General features: G+C 39.9%; 1 protein-coding gene across 1 annotated transcript in view; it reads left to right on the forward strand.

Moving 5' to 3' along the window:
• Positions 1-21,863, forward strand: part of calcrla (calcitonin receptor-like a) — a 47,959-nt gene extending 26,096 nt beyond the window's left edge. The window contains exons 2-13 of the mRNA XM_084084947.1: positions 2,047-2,152; positions 3,136-3,286; positions 5,927-6,037; positions 6,720-6,832; positions 8,947-9,038; positions 10,010-10,136; positions 10,932-11,085; positions 11,323-11,383; positions 12,892-12,958; positions 14,716-14,934; positions 16,646-16,687; positions 18,313-21,863. Coding sequence (XP_083941073.1) covers positions 2,093-2,152; positions 3,136-3,286; positions 5,927-6,037; positions 6,720-6,832; positions 8,947-9,038; positions 10,010-10,136; positions 10,932-11,085; positions 11,323-11,383; positions 12,892-12,958; positions 14,716-14,934; positions 16,646-16,687; positions 18,313-18,537 — 1,422 coding nt within the window. The 5' untranslated portion in view covers positions 2,047-2,092 and the 3' untranslated portion in view covers positions 18,538-21,863. The remainder of the gene's footprint in view (positions 1-2,046; positions 2,153-3,135; positions 3,287-5,926; positions 6,038-6,719; positions 6,833-8,946; positions 9,039-10,009; positions 10,137-10,931; positions 11,086-11,322; positions 11,384-12,891; positions 12,959-14,715; positions 14,935-16,645; positions 16,688-18,312) is intronic.
• The last annotated feature ends 3,968 nt before the right edge of the window (positions 21,864-25,831 follow it).

A 25,831-nucleotide genomic window follows, 5' to 3' on the forward strand; every position in this document is an offset into this window, starting at 1 on the left:
TACTTTTTTACTCAAATAATCTTAATTATCTGTTTTTTATTATATCATTATGAAACACATTTTCAAGGTATTAAAGGGATATTTCACTTTCAGAAAAACTTTTGGTGATTTTATCATCTACTCAGGCCTTTGTGAGCCCCCCAGACAGTTTTTGAGTTGCTCCATTCAGTATTTAGATCTTTGATTTTCATTTTATCAGACACGCCCCCTTCCTATACAAACCCATTGTAACTTCAAACTCCATTTTAACCATGTTAGATTCATCAAAAACACCCGTTCTTGTTTCTGGTGACTCACCCTGCCATCCTAATGCGTGAGGGGGCCGTGTTTTTCCGAGATTTTTTTTCATTTATTTTATTTTATTTTTTTATTGTATTTTATTTTTTTCATTTTCCAAAAAAAAAATTAAAAATAAATGAAAAAAGTAAATGAAAAAACACGGCCCCCTCGCGTATTAGGGGGGCGGTAGGAGACGGGTGAACCAAGGATGGGTGTTTTTGATGAATCTAACATGTTGAAAATGGAGTTTGTAGTTACAATCGGTTTGTATAGGAAGGGGGCGTGTCTGATAAAATGAATATCTAAATATTGATTCAAGTAACTTAAAAACTGTCTGCGGGGCTCACAAAAGCCTGAGTAGACGATACAATCACCAAAAGTTTTTTTGAAAGTGAAATATCCCTTTAACGAAAAAATACAGTGTCATTGTTAACATTAACGTTTTAAAATGAATGTTATATTGGCATTAAAATCTGTGTTTTGGCAATTATTTGGGGTCCCACTTGCAATGCACTCACGGCCCACAGGTTGGGAATTACTGGCCTAATCATTTCTTCAGGTCTACTGACCATTCCCACCGAGTTTCATGAAAATGTGGCCATCAGTTCTAGAGTTATTTGACTAATGGACAAACAAACAAACAAAAGGAATGAGGCGAAAACATTACCCGGTCGAACTCCATCGGCAGAGGTAATAATAACTCAAGAGATTTATTTGTCATGATTAAATCTCTATGTATGTAACTAAGCAATAATACAGGAGAGGGGGTGCAATACCGTGAGATATTTGCACTGGTGTGCCGTAGATCAGCACAACTACCACGGCTTTAAGTGCATTATTGAAATAACAGTTGCATTATTAATATCTATGATTAGAAAACGAAATATTTATTTTGAAAATACATGTGGCAGCTGCTGTTGCTAGGTTACAAGTAAGATAAATAAGGTGGAAGCAGTTGGAGTACTATACCGTGAGATATTGACTCTCAGCCAGAATGCGAGGTTGGAACTAACTGTGGTATAGCATGCATTTTAATGCATTATACAGTAAAATGTGTAATGCAATTAATGTAATTGTGAGTGCACAACCTGAAACAAATGGAGCCTACGGGTCCATTTGTTTCCATTTGGTCCATTTGAAGTGTACACTTCCCACAAGGACATGAACATTTAATTTCTACTGTGTGGCACCGGGCAAATTCCAACCTCTAATCCCCCGACTGCATCAGATCCTAGCCCCGCAGGCAGCCATACAGGTGACCCCAGGTCTCAGAACATTGAACTCTTGGATTAAAAGTTCTCAAGAGTCGTCACGGCTGATTGGATTCCATACATAGAAGCCAGCATGTCTTCCTCTGAGACATGGGCATTTATAGTGCATAGAGACAGAGGACATCTACAGTGCATAGACAGAGTAATGAGACATGGACATGTAGTGAATAGAGCGCGATGAGTCATGGACATTTACAGTGCATAGAGACCGACTGATGACCATGACATTGTACAGTGCATAGAGACAGACTGACGATAGCATGTGACTGTGATGGCAAACAACAGCTTTCATGCTCAGTTAAACACAATGCTAGCTTTCATGCTCGGTTAAACAATACCAGTGGCGAGGGCTTGTGCATCCTTCAGGCATAATAGGTCATTAGGTGTTCTATTCATCTTAAATGGGAGCGATGATAGGTGCTGCGGAGCACCCCCGCCCCTTGGGTGATATGAAGGTTCCATGTGCATCATTTGCTGTACTCTCTCTCCTTTCCAGATCCATCGCCGGGCCAATCACTGAACAGCGCTTGCCCAAGAGGAAGATGGATGCTACTGGGTGGAGGTGGATGGCGGCCCTCATACTGCTGTGCACTCCAGCAGAGGTAGGTCCAGTGGTGGACAGTGGTGGATAATATGTCATTGGAATCATATTTATCATGTCTTTCTCATGCCATCTTGTTCCTCCCATGGCATTATACTGCATCAGAGAAGTTGAGAACACATGAAATTCGGCCGGGGACCATGCCGGTTCTCTAGGCGTGTTGTTCTGCTGGTCCAGTGTGTAGAATCGTATTCGTATATCACAATTTTAGTTTCCGTAGTCGACGAGCAAAGAATGGCTGTTGTGGTTGCTTATACTGGTTGGAGGGAAGAGTTTGCATAACAGAGAAGTCGCAGGTTCAACTGGACACATCTGGTTGGCCCTTTCTCTGTACAGAGGTCGCATTTTCCATGAAGCTCAAATGGATTTAATGGATGTCTGTGCAGCTTCAACTCCCCTTCCTGTGGTCTAAATAAGGATATGGGGTCCTACTCCATCCTGTTTTAATAGCCCCCTGGGGGGCTTACAGTAAGAATAAGAACACAGGGTCAAAATGGGGTGCAGCTAGGCACAAGTTTTATCCCGAGTACTTATAGCTCACTCACTTATAGCAGAGGTTTGGTCGAGATAGACATTTTGTTTTAACCACTTAAGCCCTATATACTTCATTGCACAGCATATTTCTAACGTATTTAGACAATTCTTAACATTATTTCTATATAATGACGTGTGGACATCAGGTTGAAAGTGGTTAAAGTCGAGAATAATGCTCTGTGTCGCAGGGATGTGTCAGGAACACATGGACACAAAAAGCATGCAATACTGTATTTAAAATAAAAACCCTGATCTGACAATTGATATTAATATGATCTCTTATATATATTTAAAAGTTTACTAGAGGGTGTTTATAATTTCTTAAATGGAACCTTCACATTTAAGGAAAAAAATAATTTTCGTTGACTTATGTATGGGAACAATGTTGATATGTATGATTCATTTGGTTAAATAAAAATAACTTTTAACTAATTAAACAATTTCTTGCAGATCTACGTGAAGGCAAGCCTAGGCGTCAACGAGACCCAGCAGCATCCAATCAACGTCTACAACGACATCGGTGTCACCAGGAACAAGATAGTAACAGCACAGTTTGAGTGCTACCAGAAGATAATGAAGGACGATTCTCATGAAAGACAAGGTAAACCAATAATTGCTTGTAACCTTTACGGATGTTTTTGATTCATACTGTAAAAGCTGTTGATCAGTTTCTCTCTTTCTATTAATCTACACATTTCACAGCACCTTGCATCGTGACATGTTGTGAGCTTGTAGATTGTCTATTGTCTACATCAGGGGTTTTCAACTGATTGTGCACCAGGGACCACCACGCTGACTAAGAATCAACCTGGGGACCACTGTTATGTTGGGTGGGGTATCTGGGGATATGGAATAAGATTAGCGCTTTGGTAACACTTTCTATGCATCCCATGTCTGCATCCCGCTGTTTCTCAACCAATAGTCCACGGACTAATAGTGGTCCATAGTATAATTAGGCCTGCAGGTAGTCCGTGGGAAAAAAATATAAAATGTAACTAGAATAAAATACCTTTGTAAAAAGTATTAAAATAATATTTAATAAGTCCATCAAATGTAAGAAAATATTTCAATTAATAGGCGTGGTGTAGGAGAAAAAGCTTGCAATTAAATAATTACTGTTAAGGGCTTAATTTTTGTTTGCACGATAATATGTGCAACAAATTATATCAAACCCAGGCATTATTTAACTGAAATATGTGAGTTGTCCAGAGCTAAAAAAAAAAAAAAGATTGAGAAATCTATTCCTACCCCTCAGCTACACTTATTCTATTCTCTTACTTTATTCAACCTTCCACTAAACTCATGTTTTGTATCTTATGTATGAGTGAGCAGACACATGTGATTATATGAGCACTTTTCCTAATAATGACTCAATCAGGCAATCCAGTACACTTCCCATTCTAAACAACATTGACGCATCATCATAGGTCACCAGATCATTAGTGCACTGTTCCGTGGAAGAAAATATTCACTTTCACTTTCCTACATTACTACGTGCATGGTCAGGGACCACATGCAATACCTTCACGGACCACCAGTGGTCCACGGACCACCTGTTGAAAACCCCTGGTCTACATATTCGGCCGTAACAATGAAGTTGGAACACTGTCATTGTCACCACCAAATAAAGTCACAGATCAGGCATTTTTGGAGAATGCTGGCCATTTCCCCAGCTTTTGATAGTGCTGTAGTCAGTCATTTTATAATCCATAAATGCAATTGTGTGGGTCAGCACCAAAGGAAAGAGAAACACATTTCCTGTCGTGAAAAAAAAAACGAAACAAGCCTTCATCCAGATTCTAAATATTCTCTGAAAAGAATTCTCATTGCAAGCGTGTCTTCACCTTATCAAGTGTCTTTATCACCGCAGGGCATGGATTTCATGAATTTGAAACCAAGGTTTTTGGAACGCTTTTCAGGAAGCGCTGAAACCCTACCAGTCAAAAGATAAAAGGGAATCTAGGGACCCGAATAGACAGCAAAGTGTTCCTGTGACCTGTAACATTAGGCACCCTCAATATTACATTTACTTTTAAGAATTGTATTGACTATTTATTGGCAGCTGAGCTGTTGCTGTTTGTGAACGGATATATCGGCTTATTATACGGCTTGGTTGAATGCTTGATCCTGATTGGTCAATCACTGAATTCAGCTGTGTTATTTTGGAATAATGGCTACAGAACTCAATAACAGACCGCTGTCTAATCAAAGAATCAATCTGGGTTGCTTGATTTTGTGTCGTATCCAACATGGCAGCCATGTCACAAACACACAATGTCATTTACAGCTCAGCATTGCTGTCAAGAATGTTTTTGAAAACATTTGAAGCGAGAAATAGACAATGCAGTAACCGAAAATGTATTCTATTTTATCAACACTTCCCGTTGCTTTCCGAGGTGACCGCGTTGCACTGGACGTACCTGGCATAAATTAATGGAATACTTTCATTACCATAAGGCAGCAATGAAATCCTTCGTTTTGTTACTACTTTTTGTTCAATTTATTAATTTCTTTATTAACCCTTCAAGACCTGGAACGCATCTGTGTAATTTTTTGATTTGAGCTAAAAAGCATTATTTTATACTTTGGCTATTCATAAATAGCAGATATACAAGCTCATAGCGCAGCACCGAGTGCCGCGCTATGAGCTTGTAGATCTGCTATTTTTGAAAAATCGTGAAAATGTGTGCAAATCTTTTAATATATTGTTTTAAAGCAAACATTTTTAACTCAAATCTTTGCTTCTGGGGGTCCGTGGAACAACATATTTTGAGATGGGGGTCGGCGGCCAAATACATATCATTTTGGGGGTCCTTGACATGAAAAAGTTTGAGCACCACTGATACAGAAACATACGTTTTTTTTTCAGAATACTGCCGTGTAATAAGCGGGATAACCAATTGCGAGCGGGTCATTATTGAGAAATAAACCCCTTGAGATTAGACCCCAACGTGATTTCTCATTAATGACCCACTCCCCATTGATTATCACTTGCATATTTATTGGAACAAGAGGGCTTTAGACTTACATTCCATCAATACAGCTAATCCTCAGAAACGAAGCACCTCAGAGAGGCATGGATCTGCCTCACACCACATCAAAGAAAACTGTAGTATTATTTCCATGCACAATACCTGACTTACAGAGATATCTTGTGTAAGAAGGGAAGGGAGAAAGTGCTATTTCTGTTCCAGTATTCATTCAATCACTGATTTCTTCTCTGGTATTTCCCGTGGTTCAGAGTCCATGTGTAATCGCACCTGGGATGGATGGCTGTGTTGGGATGACACCAAGGCAGGCTATACCACCGAGCAGCACTGTCCAGACTACTTCCAGGATTTTGACCCTTCAGGTGAAGCCTGCCATACTGTAATAATTCCCACTAAACCTAGACTACTTGGCCTCCAGAGATTTGAAAAAGATTCACAGCTACAGTGGGACAAATACTGATTGAACACACACACACACACACACACACACACACACACACACACACACACACACACACACACACACACACACACACACACACACACACACACACACACACACACACACACACACACACACACACACACACACACACACACACACACACACACACACACACACACACACACACACACACACACACACACGCTTATTGGATACAGTCATTCACTGTGATCAATGGCTTAAAATATTTCATGTAGATATTGTAGTTTCAGAAGCGCATGTCCCCTCTCCAGTCAGCATGTTAGTTGTAGTATTTGTCTTACAGGTTTTGTTATACTTCTAAGAGAATTCAGTTAACAATGTCCAAATACCCATACATGACACAGTGACACTGTTAGTGTTGACTAATGAGATCCTCTAAGAAAGTGATTTGAAGATGAAGCACAGTATGCAGATTGCTATTACTTCACGTGGGAAATCCTCGATATTAGTCTTGAGACACTCTCAAGAGTTAAACTGACACTGATGATTTGACTGTACTATGTGTGTATAGGATGTGTTTGAGGTTTTCAAACTAAGGCTATTGTTTTGGCCTGCAGAAATGGTGACGAAGATCTGCACTGACAGTGGACACTGGTTCCTGCATCCTGAGAGTAATCGCACATGGACCAACTACACCCGTTGCAATGAACACACACACGAAGGCAGAGTGGTAGGTCACTGTAAACACGCACTCACACACAGGCAGAGTGGCGCACACACACACACACACACACACACACACACACACACACACACACACACACACACACACACACACACACACACACACACACACACACACACACACACACACACACACACACACACACACACACACACACACACACACACACACACACCACAAGGCAGAGTGGCAGTTGTATGTCTATTTAAAATGTTTATATTTATATTATACTAGGGCAATGCCCGTTGAAAATGTATGTCCCTCCGGTTATGCAATACCCATGGTAACCGTTGTCAGGGTACTTCGTGCATTACGCTGTAACGCGCTTTCAGCTGGTCTGCCAAAGACAGCAATTGCCCAATTAATTACAAGTGATACAGAATGCTGCAGCACGAGTCCTCACCAGGTTATGTTAAGCGCAGGGCACAGATCACACCGGCTAAGATCTCTGCATTGGCTACCTGTCACTTTTAGAATAGATTTTGAAACTATTTTATTTGTTTATAACTTTCACTTCATAGTTATGCACCGGAATACATTTCAGGTATGATCTCTAGGTATACAACTACCTAGTAGATCACTGAGATCCTCTGGCGCTGAACATTTAACAGTTCTAACTGTCAGTACCAAGATACACAGAGAGGAACTCTCTGCCAGTGAATCTCCGAATGGCTGAATTAGTAGATTATATATTTTTTTTTAAAAACGTTATCTTTATTTAGTTGTTTGCTTATCTCAATGATTAATTTGATAGCGTTTTAATGTGTTCCCCTGCACATTTTTCTTAATCTTTTAGTTTTTTTTGAAAGCTTCCTTTTTTGATATTTAATTCTTTTTATGTACTTTTTTATGATCTTTCTTTTTTTGTGTTAAGCACTTTGAATTGCCTTTTATGAATGAAAGGTGCTATCATATCCTGTATTAAAATTGCCTAATGGGTGGGTGTGTCAGTTGGTCGGTCAGTGTGGACCACCGGCCCCCACCCCCGTCAAAGGCACATATCCTACTTACATGGAGTCAAATGCATATAATGGAGATGTACTGATGTCAGACACAACATAAACCAAGTGCACATCTATGGAGATTTGATTTTCAACATGCACTGATGTCAGACACAACAGAAACCATGTCAAACTGTATAACAGTATTTAAGAGTTCCTGATCATCATTTGGTCACAAAGTAAAATACATAGCAGTGGGTGATCATAGAAGCCTTCCATGTTGCTTCATACCTGTCTCCGTTAAACAACTCATACTACATGGTACATAATAATACCACATTAGACATGGCAGGCTGTTTACCATGAAGGACAAATCTCATGCGCCTGACGTCAGCTGTCACAATAAACAGGATCATTAGAATTCCACTCACGAGTGACCTGGCAGAATGACAATAATTCATCACTCCATGAAGTGTGTGTGTACGTCTGCTGCAGCCAGTAAATAATACATGGTCTGCATTTATATAGCACATTTCTGGTCTTTCTGAACCATTCAAAGCACTTAATTAATGTAATTCAGTCAATGTAATGACCTTCACTCATTCACCCCACCACAGCACAGATACAGCGTTATGCTAAGGCGACAATCAGGAACCTTCCAGCTCCCAGGCTCTACCTCCTGAGTGCATGATTGTGTGTTTTATATTATATAGTATTTTTATGACTTCGATCATGTTCAAATGTCTTTTCACATTAACCACGTGAACCCTAGCGTCCAAATTGTGGGGCGAACATTTGATGAAAATAGACGATCTACAAGCTCACAACGTGTCACACGGCGACGCTTGAGCAAAGAGATTTGGTGTAGAAGGAAAAATAGAGGGGGCCTAGTATGGACCTCTGAGGGACTCCAGGGGTCGAAGTATAGGTTGAACATTCCTACAACATCCATAAAAGTCCTTTTTTACCATTAAACATCCATAAAAGATTTTCATAGAGACATAGTATAGTCTAATATAGTAGAGACAGCATAGTGTAGCCTACAGCACAGTTATACAGTCATCTGCTTTTATGGGTTATTCACATACTAAAGTTTAAACAAACATCACCAGGTCAATGAAATGGAATCAAATTATATTTCCTTTTGTTTTCTTCCAGACTGCAATGAATCTTTTCTACTTGACCCTCATTGGCCATGGGCTGTCGCTGACCTCACTGTTTGTCTCGCTGGGAATATTCTTTCATTTCAAGTACGTCGACTAATGTCAAGAGCTTATGTCAAGTAGAATGGATCGTTTTGCAGGACAATACCCAATTACCCATGATGCATTGTGCTTAGTTTACAGTAGATAATGGTTAACATTAGGCGTGTGAGGCTCAGGGAGGGGGTATAGTAACTGTACTGAGATTTAGGCTTTCTTTGGCTCCACTCGTTGCACAGTGCATATCGGGTATTGTCCTACCAACCTATCCATTCTAATAACCTCCAACAAACATGCTATGTTTGCGTAACTGCTGCTATTGGATCTACACAGATACACAGTATGTTGTATTTTTTTCTTAGTTTTTTTTTCTGTGAAGCCCTTTCTCTCTTTCTGTAACACAACCGCTGGGCCAGCAATATAAACGCGAATGTCTCTGACTGAGTCACTGACTAATGAAGTAACACCACTTGTCAGCCGGCCAAGTTTCCCAAGGGTCCCCAGCTAAATTGTTGATAGTTAGGATAGATCTGTAACTCTGTAACTCTGAGAGTGTACAAATGGAACCAAATGAACCCTTTTGTACACTCTTTATGGGTTAGGGGGTCCGTGGCCTAATCATGCACACCAAACTGAGAGTCCTTGAAATGTATACAGGTACCGGTAATGGGTCACACTCAGAGTTACAAGAGTGAGTTGACTTTTTTTTATTATTTCTACAAACGTTTCGGCTATCCAGCCTTCGTCAGTGTGATGCTGACGAAGGCTGGATAGCCTAAACGTTTGTTTATTATAGAGACATGTAAGAAATTATAAAAAAAGACTCACAAAAACTCACTCTTGCCACTCTTAGTATGACCCATTACTTGTATGAATGTTGTTGGCTAAATCTAAGAGGATATCGCACCAGAGGAGTCAGAGTGCAGTGGTAAACAAAAAGTTTATTTATAGTCCTTGAAACTAAAAGGTTTGAGAACCACTGCACTACAGTACAATGACTCATCTTCCCTCCATTGCAGGAGTTTAAGCTGCCAAAGGATCACCCTTCACAAGAACCTCTTCTTCTCCTTTGTGCTAAACTCTATCATCACGATTATCTGGCTGACGGCAGTGGCTAACAACCAGGAACTGGTGCAGAGGAATCCTGTGAGTGGTCTTTACTTGTATCCCTTCTCGTCACCTATTTTGATAGATGCTAGTTATTCCCTGCAAATATATGTTGGTAATTTTTTCACGTTTTTCATATTTAGTTTTTGCTTGACCATGAATGCTTATAGCATGAATGCATGTTATTTAGATGGCATGCTGTTTAGACAGATGCTAGGTTTGATGTTTACCTGGTATCGTAGTTTATTTGAAGCACTAAATTGTTTTATTTCTACTCTACTCATGTGACTGTTGGTGTTTACCCTGTTGTTTGTTGACCAGTGTAGACCTTTAATGATGCCATGGGGAGAAATTAATCATAGATAAATATGCATGCAGTCATAGCATACCATTTACTCTGATTTCTCACTTGTACAGTAAGTCGCTCTGGATACGAGCATCTGTTAAATGCCTACATTTTACATTGGAATTGGTGTCAAATTGGTCTTCAAATTCACCATCCCGAGGTGACAAGTGCTAAACGGCAGTGTTCTGCTGTTTTTAGTAGGAAAATTCTGGGGGAGAGACAAAATGGCAAAGAGATTACGCAGCCCCTCTGTGGGAGGACCATCATTGTCATCCCAGATCAGAAAATGGCATATCCGTCGCCATGGGGACTGTTTAATGAAATATTTCACGCTCTATTAAGCTAGATGATATTACTTTAAGAGTCTAAGTATGGCAAATAGTGCAGAACATAAGCACATGATGAAACCACAGTTGTGGAAAATTGAAATTGAAGATGATGTGCATCTTCATTTAGCTCCTGCATCCCGTTTGTTTCTTTTTATACAGACAAGCTGCAAGGTTTCTCAGTTTATCCACTTGTACCTGTTTGGCTGCAACTACTTCTGGATGCTGTGTGAGGGGATCTACCTGCATACCCTCATCGTGGTGGCCGTGTTTGCCGAGAAGCAGCACTTGATGTGGTACTATCTTTTGGGATGGGGTAAGTCATAAGAAATGAAATGGACATTTTTAATTGAACCACACCATTACAGATTTTCACTTGTTTTAACCACTTACTGTATGCTCACAACATGTCACGGATGCAACGCGTCATGAGCATGCAGAGAGTAGAACATTTTGGAAAATACTTGTTTGAAAAGTAAAATATGAAATAGTTTAGTAATATAATAATAATAATGATAGGCTGTTTTAGTAACAAATATTGTGTCGTTTACAGGATTCCCTCTTATTCCAGCCACCATACACGCCATTGCACGAAGCTACTACTACAATGACAAGTAAGCACTCAAAGGCATGATCTACAATGATTTATCTCAAAATAAAGTAAATTACAATAATAAATGAATTTATAATTTTTCTAAGCAGTGTCAATAGTAAGTCGCTAGGGAGCCCCAGAGTAAACATTGAGATAATCTATTAGTTATAATGTAGTCTGGGAGGGTTAGCGTCGGAGCTTGGACAGCAGGGGCGCGGCCACTGCGTTGTGATTCAAATCAACAGCCAATGAAGAAAAGGGGGCGGGGTCCACATGCAGTGGGTGTTGCATCTAAATAGGATCGACGGGAAGCAATTTCCCCTTGAGAAATTTCGGCCGCCATTGTTGTGTACTGCTGTTTGCCTCTCGTCGGACTTTTTAGACGAGTTGCACAGCTCTCAGACCGGTAAGAGGCGTGTCCGCTCAGATTCAGAGCGTAAGGTACATCCCGCCCACAAATACCAGGGCTCTGGCCCAGAAGTTCCTCGCCAGAGCTGGCGAAAACTTCTGGGAACTCAGATTAGTTATAATGAGGCCATGACTTACTACATCAAGCTCAGAGTCGATAGCGGTGTGGCTTCCTTGTGTTATTGGAAAGACTTCCAGACAGTTAGCTAAGATAATTATCAGTTATCTGGATAACTGGCGTGAATCCCCCTACATATAATAGACTACATCTTAAAATGCAAATTGAAAACATTTCATCAGTCTTACTGTAGTGGGAGAATTACTTTCCTTCATCCTTGTACAGTGAACTACAGCCATATGCAGTGGTGGAAAAAGTACTCAAATGTTTTACTTAAGTAAAAGTATCAATACTGCAATGTGGAAGTACTTTGTTACAGGTAAAAGTGCATAATTCAAAATTTACTTGAGTAAAAGTACAAAAGTATTGATATCAAAATGTACTAAAGTACCAAAAGTAAAAGTACTAAAATGTTTGAAAATAGCAGATCTACAAGCTCAAAACGCATCGCGATGCGACGCGTTGTGAGCTTGTAGATCGGCTATTTTCAAATAGCCTAGGTACAAAATAGGGCTGAAGTGGTTAATGTATGTTTTATAATGTAATAATTTGTATCTGCAGAGTAGAAGTGAAAGTACTGAAAATTGGAAATACGCAATAAAAGTCAAAATACCTCAAAATTGTACTTAAGAACATTACTTGAGAAAATATACTTAGTTACTTTACACCACTGTCTAGTGTCTATCTATCACCCATGATGTGCTAACGTGAGCTTTATGTGCTAACGTTGCCTACAGAACTTGGCCCGGCGGTTCGCTGTATGCACATGACAGCGTGAGCTCAGCTGTAATTGGTCTATTTATGTGGGGACAGAGATAGAGACAGACAGAGATACAGACAAACCCTGTTCTAGGTGGCTATTTTTGAATTATATATATAAAAAAAGATTCCTTTATTTATTTATATTTATTTATTAACCCTAAAAAAAATGAAAATGGAGACAAATAGGGTTAATGTGGAGCATGTTGCATCACCATCCCTTTCTGTCTCGTGCTGTGTTCTAGCTGTTGGATCAGCTCTAATACGTCTCTACTTTACATCATTCATGGGCCGATCTGCGCTGCTCTCTTGGTAAGCTGGCTCTGTGCTAGAGCTTCCTTTCAGTAATGCTTAGCGTTAGGATGTTATGATAATATGATATTGTGCCTCGTTATCTCTCACACTTCTGTTGTTTATTGTGACAGCTGACGTCAGGCGCATGAGATTTGTCCTTCATGGTAAACAGCCTGCCATGTCTAATGTAGTACTATTATGTATCATGTTTTTATGTAAGCTACAGTATAATATAGGTACAAAGGTCATCTAGTTTGAAAATTCCAACGAGGAAAATTATATCAATATGTAGGTCTGCAACTATAGATTATTTTCTTCGACGCAACGACCTGTTTGATTAACCAAATAACGCTTTTTTTTAAATTATAAAATATATTTTTTAATCGACTAAATCTATTAGTCTGATTAACCACTTAAGCCCTATGTTAATTACTTTGTCATACAATGGTGTCACGCAAAATAGCCTATCTACAACATGTTGTGACGCGTTTTGAGCTTGTACATCTGCCATTTTCTGTATTTGTCCTACTGTATTTAAAATATATATATATTATCGATTATCGTTAGATTAACTCCTATTAATATGTATATACAATGGTGTGAAGAATCTCACATGATCCACGTTCAGGCAGTGGTGTAATATGCGTGCGATGAATAATGACCCGCTATTCTTGCTCTGTGGTGTGGAAACAAAGTCGTGGTTTGCAAGCAGGGAAGCATACCGCAGTGAGAGGGCTTTATTTTTTAATTAATGGGTCGACCTCCTTTGCTGATAAACACCCACGTCTCTCTAAAGACTCCTGCTGCAGTTTAGAATACAGCTAATCAACAGGCAAGGCATGTTTCAAGGAGTATTATATATACCGTATTGAAAGGAAAGGCTCAAAGTAATCTTTGGCCAAAATGTAGCTTGGATCATAATGAAGATTTTGATTAGTCCTTGGCATTGCAAAACAAATTAGTCAGGTTGATCCCTAAACTCCATCCCAGAACACATCTTCTCCCTGCTCATTTTATAAGCCTCAAGTGGCTCAGAGTGGAGTGTCACATATTAAAATGTGTATGTTACATTTTACAGGATTGTAAATAAGGTGGTACCCCGATATCTAGTCAATCATTGTTTCTAAGGTTCAATTCAAGTCCATTTAATTCATAAAGCACATTTAAAAACAACCAAGTTGACCAAAGTGCTGTCTGATAAAAACAGCTAAAAATGTAACAGACTATAATCAACATAAAAACAGTTAAAACAGCATAAGATTAGACCAATGTAGGATAACAGAATAGCCTAATATAAGGTTAGTGTGATACACAGCACAGTTATTTCACCAGATGGAGGGATATTTGTCACTCAATCAGTCAACCAATCAATGCTACTGAAGTACATCCTGTTTACATAATCCTGAACATTTTTATGCCACTTGCCTCTTCTCTCATTTCAATATTTTCAATCTTTACATTATTTTCGTGGAAATATTCTGGCTGTATTTAGGCACCAACATAATATTTGCGAACGGATATGAAAATTCACATACTGTACTGTATTGTACACAGCTTATCAAATACACACCAGACCCGAGATCTGAGCTACAGCAATAAACACAATATTAACACCCTATTTTATACTTTTGGCTATTGGAAAATAGCAGATCTACAAGCTCACAATGCGTTGCATCGTGATGCATTGTGAGCTTGTAGATCGGCTTTTTCCAAGAATTTAACAGCATTTAGACAAAAGTGTAACTTAATGTCTTGCTTGTTTTCCCTTCCACCAGGTGAATCTGTTTTTTCTACTGAACATTGTGCGCGTGCTCATCACCAAACTGAAGGTGACCCACCAGGCAGAGTCCAGCCTCTACATGAAGGCCGTGAGGGCCACGCTCATCCTGGTGCCCCTGCTCGGCATCCAGTTTGTCCTCCTTCCCTACAAGCCGGAAGGAAAGGTCTCCTCTGAAATATACGACTATGTCATGCACATCTTAATGCATTACCAGGTAAAACTATGCCATGCACATCTTAATGCATTACCAGGTAAAACTATGCCATGCACATCTTAATGCATTACCAGGTAAAACTATGCCATGCACATCTTAATGCATTACCAGGTAAAACTATGTCATGCACATCTTAATGCATTACCAGGTAAAACTATGTCATGCACATCTTAATGCATTACCAGGTAAAACTATGTCATGCACATCTTAATGCATTACCAGGTAAAACTATGTCATGCACATCTTAATGCATTACCAGGTAAAACTATGTCATGCACATCTTAATGCATTAAGACCTGAGGCCGACTGTTTTTTGAAAAAACGTATGCTACTGTACAGTACAGTGTGTCAGTGATTCTGAAACTTTTTCATGTCAAGGACCCCCCCTAAATTATATGTATTTGGCCGCGGAGCCCCATCTCAAAATATTTTGTTCCAGGGACCCCCAGAAGCAAAGATTTGAGTTAGAAATGTTCGCTTTAAAATATATATATTCAAAGATTTGCACACATTTTCATGATTTTTCAAAAATAGCAGATCTACAAGCTCGTAGCGCGGCACCAGCTTGTATATCTGCTATTTTTGAATAGCCAAAGTGTAAAATTATGTTTTTTAGCTCAAATCTTAAAATGACACCGATGCGTTCCAGGTCTTAATGGGTTAATGCATTACCAGGTAAAACACCTTTCAGGCATATAATCCAGCTCAAAGTGCTCTGTAGTGTTATGGCAACCTGGACCTGTGCATACTCTGTAACTCTGATGATTAGAACCAAAATGGTCCACTTACTAATGAACAAATATCAAGCTTCCATGTTAGGTTACATCATGCTAGTAATCTAGTTATGTTAATTGGTGGAATGTGAAATGCCATGGGAGGGCCAATGATGTATTTTTGTATTCATAATTATCTGTATCTATTTATTTATTTATTTCAGTATATTTTCGTGGGGAGGTGGGGTGGTCCTGGAGGATTGTTTAAAATATGCTAGCGGTCCAGAGCTCAATTTATTTTATAACAACTGCTCTACAGCAATGCCACTAGGATAAAATTCCCAAGCAAGTTCTTTCTGATTTAGACATGCAGCCTTGTGAATCTGAAACCCCTGGCTTTTGGGGATTTTGTAAAAAAAAAAAAAACAAGACTTCCCTTTGCCCTTTGGCAACCTTTTGTTTATGTTGTAGCCTAGGGAAGAGCTGCAGGAAGGAAGGCACGATTATTATCTGGGCTGGGAGGCTGCAGAATGTCAACTGCATGCACGTTGCCTAGGTTTCAGTGTGGCGTCCGTGCTTGCTTCATGGTCAGACGTGGGCGGGTTTCATGTCGCTGAACAATTATAGGTCTGATTCACACTTTGCTTATGCGCCGGTGTCACACGGTGGAAATAGACGATCCATAAGCTTATAACACGCCGCGGCGTGACACGTTGTGAGCTTGTAGATCATCTATCTCCTCAACGTGACACTATGCGTAACCATTAAACTCAGGATACAGACTGAATCGGCTAACAAATCATGCTGTCTACACAATCTCCTTCTGTCTCTGTCTCTCTCTCTCTCTATTCTCCCCCAGATGCCAAAAGGAATCATTGTGGAGAGGTTGACCTGCTGTCTTAACAGCTTTAAAAACTTATTAGGCTGTCCAAGCTTAAGGACTGTTGCTTGTTGAACAGTAATCATAATTTCCTCTCATGTTCTTTTTTTCTTGTCAGGGCCTGCTGGTGGCCACCATCTTCTGCTTCTTCAATGGAGAGGTGAGATGCAGGCACCCTCTTACCATATTGCCTTTCTCATTTTCTTCTGGCACAAACACATACGTTTACCTTTGAGGACATTGCATTAACTTGCATTCATTTCACATCTCCTTACCCTAACCAGCACGTGCGCACAAACTCACACTAGTTATCTTAACAACATTAATGCTCTATTATCTCTCACAGACAGACGGACAGACAGACAGACAGACAGACACAGTACATCCATACTAGCCGTGCATGATATGGGATAGATTCGATTAGGGCTGAAACTATAGATCACAAAACATGCTGTTATGCTGTCCACTACTTTTTGGAATAAAGTGCATTTCTTTAAATGTTTGGAGAAAAGATTATATATCCACGAATCGATTAACCACATAGGCATTGTTTTATCCTTTGTCGCACAAAAATGTTGTGAAAGAAATAGCCGATCTACAAGCTTGTGACGCGTTCACAATTTTTAAAAATATTCTGAGCCTTATTGCCTATAATGGCATGCCCAAAATATGGATCGATCATTAATCGATTATTTTTTTCCTAACCGATTCAATTGATTAGTTCGATTAAATGACACTGCAGGCATACATCTTTGGCGGATCAGTGTCTTTCAAGCAAGCCCCAGTTCCCTACAGCCTGCTCACACTAAAGATAATTTAGCATACTGGCAAGCAGCCAGACAGCAGACACAGAGAGCTATATCGACCAGGCTACTGTTGATTGATCCCCTCTGTGTTGGGATTGAGGGTGTTACAGTATATATGGGCCATATTTTAGCTCAAGAAGTCCCTGGCAAGTGTTATCAATGGGACAAAGCTAGCGACAGGGGCTTCAGCTGCTATGATGCATCGTTATCCTTGTCTTAAGTTATATCGTATCTCACATGCAGCCTGTGCTGTGTAGAGTACAGCCTGTGCCGAAAGTTTGATGGAATGTATTTTTACAAGTGAGTCCCGAGCAGTCGTGTTCTCTGCCTGCGTGATGTCAGTGGTGTCTGTAGAACCAGTGGTGGAAAGTAACTAAGTACATTTACTCAAGTACTGTACTTAAGTGCAATTTTGAGGTACTTTTACTTAACTGGAGTATTTCCAATTTCAATACTTTTACTTCTACTCCACTACATCTCAGAGGCAAATATTATACCTTTACTCCACTACAATCATTTGAAAACTTTAGTTACTAGTTACAGTACTTTTCTAAACATACATTAGCCAGTTCAGACCAATAATAAACTTTGGCTATTTGAAAATAGCAGATCTACAAGCTCGCAACGCGTTGTGAGCTTGTAGATCTGCTATTTTCAAAGGAATTTTACATTTGGAAACTTGTGAAATGGGACATTGTGCATAATGAGTACTTTCACTTTTAGAACTTCGGTATATTTTGATGCCAATACCTTTGTACTTTTACTCAAGTAAATGTTGAATACTACTACTTTTACTTGTAACAGAGTATTTCTACATCGCAGTATTGATACTTTTACTTAAGTTAAAAAAACTTGAGTACTTTCACCACCACTGTGTAGAAACGCATCACAAATTGTACACACGTCAAAACAGGACCACGCTTGAACCCGGTTGCGTTTTAATATCTTGTTGGATGTTGTGGTGTGCGTGGTGGGACAGGTCCAAGCCGTCTTGAGGAGGCACTGGAACCAGCACCGCATCCAGTTCGGCAGCAGCTTGGGGACCCACTCGGACGCCCTGCGCTCGGCCTCCTACACGGCCACGTCCATCACGGAGGTGCAGGGCTGCTACAGCATCGACGGCCACCCGGAGCACATGAACGGCAAGGGCGGCTGTCACGACAACGACGCGTCCATCTTCAAATCGGACAACCCCTTCGCCTGAGGGAGGACCCCCTGTCCTCTGGGGGGGGGGGGGGGCTCAGCAGCCCTGTCCCAAGCTCCCAAACGACGGCAGCGCTTTTTCCAGAGATGGCCAGTTACCTTTGGCAACTGCAGTGGTAACGGGGTTTGAGAAAACATGTCCCAGACCTCCCAACAAACCCCCAAACCCCCCCCCCCCCCCCCCCTACTGAAACATTTTTGCTGCCTAAGGGATGAGGGGGGGAGAAAGGATTGTATGAACAGGCTCTTATACCCACTTGAAGCATTTTGCTACTTTTCTCTGTCACTCCGGCATGGGCACTTAAACGTACTGTACTGTGACTCTGTCTGGCTTAATGACAAAAAAACACATGCCGTCTTTTTGTCCACTGTTTTTAATCTGCTCCTGTTGGTATATACTGTACATATACTCAGATTCTCTGTTACTGCTTGATATATATTCTTAACCACTTAAGCCCCATTTTACTTTGTCGTACGACAGTGTTACGCAAAAAAAAAGCTGGCGTCACGGTGCAATGCATTGCATCGTGACACAAGCTCGAAGATTGGCTATTTTTGCTATTTTGGATGGAAAATGTTTGAAGTTTTTTGCCTATAATAATGACATGCCCGAAATAGGATCGGCAGGTTTAAAGTGTTGGATACCTCAGAAAGCCTTCAGTTGACTTGCCAAAAACACAACAAAACGCATTCTCTGCTTATAGTGCCAAAACCAAGGGATCTGCCCCTCTCCATTTTTATACACAGTGATCCGAGTACAACCCCACTACAGCACTTAGAAGAGTGTGATTTTAACGATGCGTACAAGCAAGTATGACCGTCGATTTACTGCTGGAACATTGCAGTCATGGAAAGAGTTAAAGTTATCCACAAAGAAAGAGAAATGTGCTACATTTAACCCATTAAGACCGGCAACGCATCTGTGTCATTTTAGATTTCTTTGGCTATTCAAAAATAGCAGATCTACAAGCTCATAGCGCAGCACCGAGTGCCGGGCTACGAGCTTGTAGATCTGCTATTTTTAGAATAATCGTGAAAATGTGTGCATTTGAATACGTATTTTTTTAAGTGAACATTTGTAAAATATTTTGTTCCAGGGACCTCCAGAAGCAAAGATTTGAGTTAAAAATGTCGTTTCAAAAGAATATGTATTTTAAGATTTGCACAAAATGTTCAAGATTTTTCAAAAATAGCAGATTGTATATCTGCAATTTTTGAATAGAAGAATAAAATAATGGTTATAGCAAAAAATCTAAAACAACAAAGTATGCGTTCCCGGTCTTAATGGGTTAAAGTTGCAGTGCACTTGTGAACTTGCGAACATGTGGGTTTCGGTAAATGTCCACATCTGGCTCCTTTGTTACTGCTAAGGCACATGCTTTACCAATTCATACTTTTTACTTTGATGTGGCAAGAGCTTCATTAATCGCTGATCACTTTGATATCATGCTATGCTCCATTTCTAAGTCTACAGCATCGCTTAAAAGTCACTGGTTCTCAACATGGGGTCCGGGCCCCCCCCCCATGGGGTCCTTGAAAGGGTTCCAAGGAGTCCCCAGCTATATGATTGATTAGTTAGGAACCAAATGGAGACTCATGGAGTCTCCAAGAGTGTACAAATGGAACCAAATGGACTCATTTGGTTCTATTTGTACGCTCTCGGAGTTAAATGAACACTGAGGATTTTACAGTGTAGATTAGACCCATAGTTAGATGTTTTATCAAATGGGGGTCTGTGGCCCTAATTCATATCAGACTAGGGGCCCTTGAAACAAAAAAAAAAAAAAAAAAGGTTGATTTAAGTGATTTCAGGTGTGATCCTTAACAGGGTGTGAGTCCTTTGAAAATTAAGCCATGTTGTGGGTCGTAATTTAAATCCTGACATCTCATATCGTTGCTGTCGGGCAGAAACCTCTTATATCCATATTTTAACTTTATGTGTTTTTTTCGTAAATGAACGCCCTACTTGATCACACAAAAGCATCAAAAGTAGCAGATCTGCACGCTCTAAACTTTTGAGCTTGTAGATCTGCTACTTTTGAATTCGAAGCCTGAAAAGTAACATCTTTTGGACATATATGAGGTTTCCACTCGACAAGAGCGATATGTCATATCTGTTATATCTGAATGTAACACACAGCTCAGTTTTCACACTGTGCTCGTGCTGAAAATATCTCTTAACCCATTAGAACCGGGAACGCATCTGTGTAACCACTTTAACCATTATTTTATACTTTGGCTCTTCAAAAATAGCAGATATACAAGCTCATAGCGTGGCACCGAGTGCCGCGCTATGAGCTTGTATATCTGCTATTTTTGAATTGCCAAAGAAATCTATTCTTGTCACATTAATGGTCACAAGTACAGCCCAGCATCCCTCACTCACGGCTAGATGATTGAGGTCTCGTCAGACGCCACTGCGCTTTTTAGCGGCGCTAGCCGCTCTATACCTTTAGGTATAGAGCGGGTCCTGCTCTATACCTGACTTTGTCCGTGTTCACCGTCAACGCTCTGATTGGTCAGACCCGTCAACGCTCTGATTGGTCAGACCCGTCAACGCTCTGATTGGTCAGACCCGTCAACGCTCTGATTGGTCAGACCCGTCAACGCTCTGATTGGTCAGACCCGTCAACGCTCTGATTGGTCAGACCCGTCAACAAAGTGATTGGTCAAGCTTCACGTGACACATGGCTATAAACACATTATAAACACATATCGATGACAAAATGTATCAAAGGCGCCGCTACCTTCACACAGGGTGTGATTTTTTAGTATACTGTAAAAAAAAAAAAGTACTTAAGAGAGCATTTAATATGTGAATATGGCTGTATTTAGGCCAAATTAAGCATTTACATATGTCGATTTTTGGTGGGACCTGGTCCGTAGTCACAGCACATGATCTTTACTGTTCCGCTTTCGCTTCCATCCATGATCCAAATCTATTCGTTTTGTTTTGGGATTTTAATAATTATTTAAAACATTGTCATTGTCCAAAATGCTGGAAACACCACTCGCTATCACTTGATGTAAATACTATGTACAGAACATCTTGCACTAGGGAAGGGAGAGTAAGTTGTGTATGTGTACTATTTGTGCGCGCATGCATGCGTGAACATATGCATGTGTGCGTGTGTGTGACTGTCTATGGTCTGTGAAGTATTTTTTTTTTGTTGCTGTTAATGACATTTCTTCACTTTGTAATGCATATTTAAGTCCACATGCTGGATGAAACGTGCTCCATAATGTCTAATTGATTGATAAGTGAATATCTGTGTGTGTGGTTTATATATATATATATATATATATATATATATATATATATATATACACACACACACACACACAATTCCATATATATATATATATATATATATATATATATATATATATATATATATATAAACAAATATACACACACCGGAAGTATTTATGAATACCTCACGCTCAGAGGCATTCAACCATGAATCATCTGTCTCATGTAATTGTTAAAGCATTCATTGTTGAAGGAGTTGTTTGCTTATGTGTGTGTGAGAAAGTGGTTATTTGGGGCTCGCACTAAAATTACAAAAAGAAATGTTCCAGCAAGAAATCTTTATGCCTGTATTATGTGCATATTAACCTCTATAGATTTATACAGCTATGTGAAATTTAAGGTGTAATCCTTATCAGGGTGTGAGTCCTTTGAAAATTGGTAACCCTACTTTTGTTTGTTTGATTTGTAAGGGGTTCAAATGACACAATCATCGCAGGTTCCCAGCATATGTTTCAGGATGTGTTTAGCAAAGAGAAATCCAGATGTGTTGTAGTTTTGTGAACAAATCACGGGCCATGTCATAGGCTCTTTGAACTGCTGATAAAGAGCAGAAAACAGACTTCAGTAAGGAACACGAGTCACACCCTACCTGGATGACTCCAATGGGGCTCTGTTTCATTTCATTCAGAAGTGTACAGTACATCCAGATCGACTGATAAAACAGATGTTGCCCTAGTACCGGTACTGCATATGTGGGGTAAGCTGCAAATTTCCAGACACACAGAAATAGCCCCAGTCCCTACAGTAATAAATGTGAACGTCTCTTATTGACATCTCTTTCTGCAGTCCCTGAGTAACTGAGGCAGTTACACTAGTGGTTGGCTGCGTGGCCCAACAACAAACTAGCCAATCTCAGAGCAATCATCACTCCGGGCTATAGGATGTCATTCCTCCAGGCTATGGCGTTATAGTCTATCCTATTAACCGACCCTTTCTTATCATTTGACATTGGGGCTGGTGCCAATTGCGTTTGCCGTGGACGAGTATACATCCCCAACCAAGTCAAGTCTTTGATGATTTATTATACTGGCACGACCAAACTCGCCGGCAGGGGTCTTCAACAGGGGGAGCAGGACCCCTAGAGGGTCCTCAGAGTTACCACAGGGCGGCCACCAAATCTTTGTGTGATATGATATTTTTTACATTAACCACTAGCATCCATTTTCTGAGGAGAACTTAAGCCAAAAATAGCCGATCTACAAGCTTGTAAATCGGATTTTTTTTTGGCAAAGAGGTTTGGTGTTGAGGGAAAAAAGAGCAGACCAAGTTAAAAAAGTGGTTTAATCTGCAACACAATTGTATACAATATAGAGGGGGTCCATGCTTCGTCTCTCTCTCAGCTTGGGGGTCCTTGGCCTGAAAAACGTTCCCCTACTCTACGGGGATAATAGAAAAACCTGAAGATCACTGACTAATGATGCTACACTGTCAGAGTGTTGCAGCTACCTGTATCCAGTTTCAAATGAAAAACCCTCCAGTGTTTCACACAGACCAGCCTTATTCTAGGTCTTGACCTAGTCTTTTTTGTTGTTTTTCCTAATAGATCTGCAGGACAGTTTCTCAACATCTGGACATTAATGTTTATCTTAAAAACTATATAATTCATCACCATTGTAATCTGGCATAGCACTGCTTGGAACAAATACTGTATTATGACAGCATTGTGAAGCCTTCATAAACCATTTATAAGTCATTCATAGATGCATAGCAATCATTTATGAGCCCTTTTTTCATAATGGTGGAGTCGTTATTGCCAAATGTAGTTTAATTCTAGTGCCATCTATTATTAAGATGTATATTTTGTGTGATACAGTTTTAAATGGCCTTTCAAAGGTCTTATAAATGGTTTATGACATGCGGAGAGACGCTTTGGCAACATACGTATTGTAAAGTATGAAAAAGCATAGAGGACTATGTCTGTAGTTTTGTATTTGTATTTTTTGTTTTTCTGTTTTGTTTGTTTGATTTTATTGTACTGTATTTTAAAGGAATACTCCACTATTCTTCAACTTTATCTCTTTATTGGTAGGAGTATATTGATCAATACATCTGTTTCGCCGAATTAAAGGAAATTTAAAGCAACACAGATCGTCTGTGCTGCTTCATAATTATGCCGGCATTACGCCGACATAATTAATTAATTACTGCCCAGATGTACATCATACAATATAACTAGCACTGGTTATATTTGACTACTCTGCTATACAGCTTGGTTAAAATAACATCTTAAAATAAATCCCATATTGTAGCATTAATTAAAGCATACATTTCTACAGTGGAGTGTTCCTTTAAAGGTGGGGTAAGTGATTTTCTTTGGTTAAAATAAGTGTTAAATAGCTCTATATTCTGATAGTACTCATTGCTATAGAGTGTTTGTTCAGTAATAGGAGTCTCCATGTCTCTCCATGTTCTTTATTGAACAGAAAATTGATTTTCAGGTCGGGATACCAATTGTATCCAATCAGGATAGATAACTCAGTCAGGCTACAGATTAAACAAGTGAAATTGGAGAGACAGGCAGACCCCTGTGCTATAGCAATGCTTACTATCACACAATATAGAGCTTTAGCCTTTTAACAAAACACTTTGTTTCAACCAAAAACTATCACCCACCCTACCTTTAACTTTTGATGACTACACTCGACACCATGCTACTGTTTGAATGTAACTGGTTGTGTTTAATTCTGTGGATGTGAAAAACATACAATCTATATTTACGTACAATGCATTTCCTTTTTTATTTCACTGAAATGGACGATGTTGCTATCTTGTGTGTACCTGATCCAACTAATACAGCATAGCACAACAGAACCCGGATTTCAGGTGCATCTCTTTCTTAATTGTGAACCAGGCTATCCACTATCCAGGGCACTTGGTAGCACCATACATGTATGTTGTGTACACAATTTATTAATTTATACTCGTCACACTCGTCGCATGTGACAAGTATAAATCAGCCTTCTTATGACGTACAGTGTGCTGGTAAAACACCCAAGAATATTTGCTAGTCAGAGCCAGGCGCGCGGGAAGTACTTAATAGCCAGCGCGCGATTTTTTTGCGGGTTCGGGTCGAAAAATGTGCGGGTTTGGGTGGGTTTTGGCACTTTTTTTCCTTGACTTTATTTCGGTTTTAGGGTTAGGGTTAGGTTAGGGTTACGTTATTTAATTCTTTTAATTAAATTTAAATGTAATAAAAAAAAAAAATTTTAAATCCCTTCCCATCACCAGGGGGGCTGCAGCCCCCGTAGCCCCCCCCTTCCCGCGCCACTGGTCAGAGCCCACTTGCAAATAATACTAATAATAATAAACTTTATTTATATAGCACCTTTCATGACATGAATGCAGCTCAAAGTGCCTTACAGAGCGAAAAACAATTAAAAAAATAAAGCAGAAGTGCTTTACACAAAAGCAGTAATACTTTAACAGGAAATGATGTGGCCGTGTTGTGGCACACTGGAAGCAAACATGTAAGTATTCCACTGTAAAACCAAAGGCTGCTGCTGGTACTGTTGATCACAAAAGGCACAAGATTAAAGTGTCTTTTATCATTCCATCCCATTATACTATAACGTAAGATTATTGCGTGACGACTAGCCAACATTGCAGCAACAAGCTAACATAGTAAAACAAAATAGCAATAAAAAGATTCTAATGAAAAAAAAAACATTCGTGATATCAAGCCTGCCAGGTTCTACTTAGATTTAGAAATATCTAAAAGCACATTGCACATTTTGTGCAATTGGTTTGTTCATGAGACCCCTGTGACTCAGCAGTGGGGGGTAGTATTAAGTAATCTATCTGCCCCAAGTGCTGGCGGAGAGCCCCTGCAGTGTAACAAAGCAAAGCCACAGTATGCCTTTTCATTTCATATTATTGACCCACAGTGACTATCTTACCTCCTACAGTAGCTGGATTCAACTCAACGCCGCTGTGAGCTGGCAACTGCTCTTTGGAATCACTTGAAAAGGTCCCTGGACGTTAG

Source organism: Gymnoscopelus microlampas (assembly GCF_963454915.1).
Source record: "Gymnoscopelus microlampas genome assembly, chromosome: 17".
Lineage (NCBI taxonomy): Eukaryota > Metazoa > Chordata > Actinopteri > Myctophiformes > Myctophidae > Gymnoscopelus > Gymnoscopelus microlampas.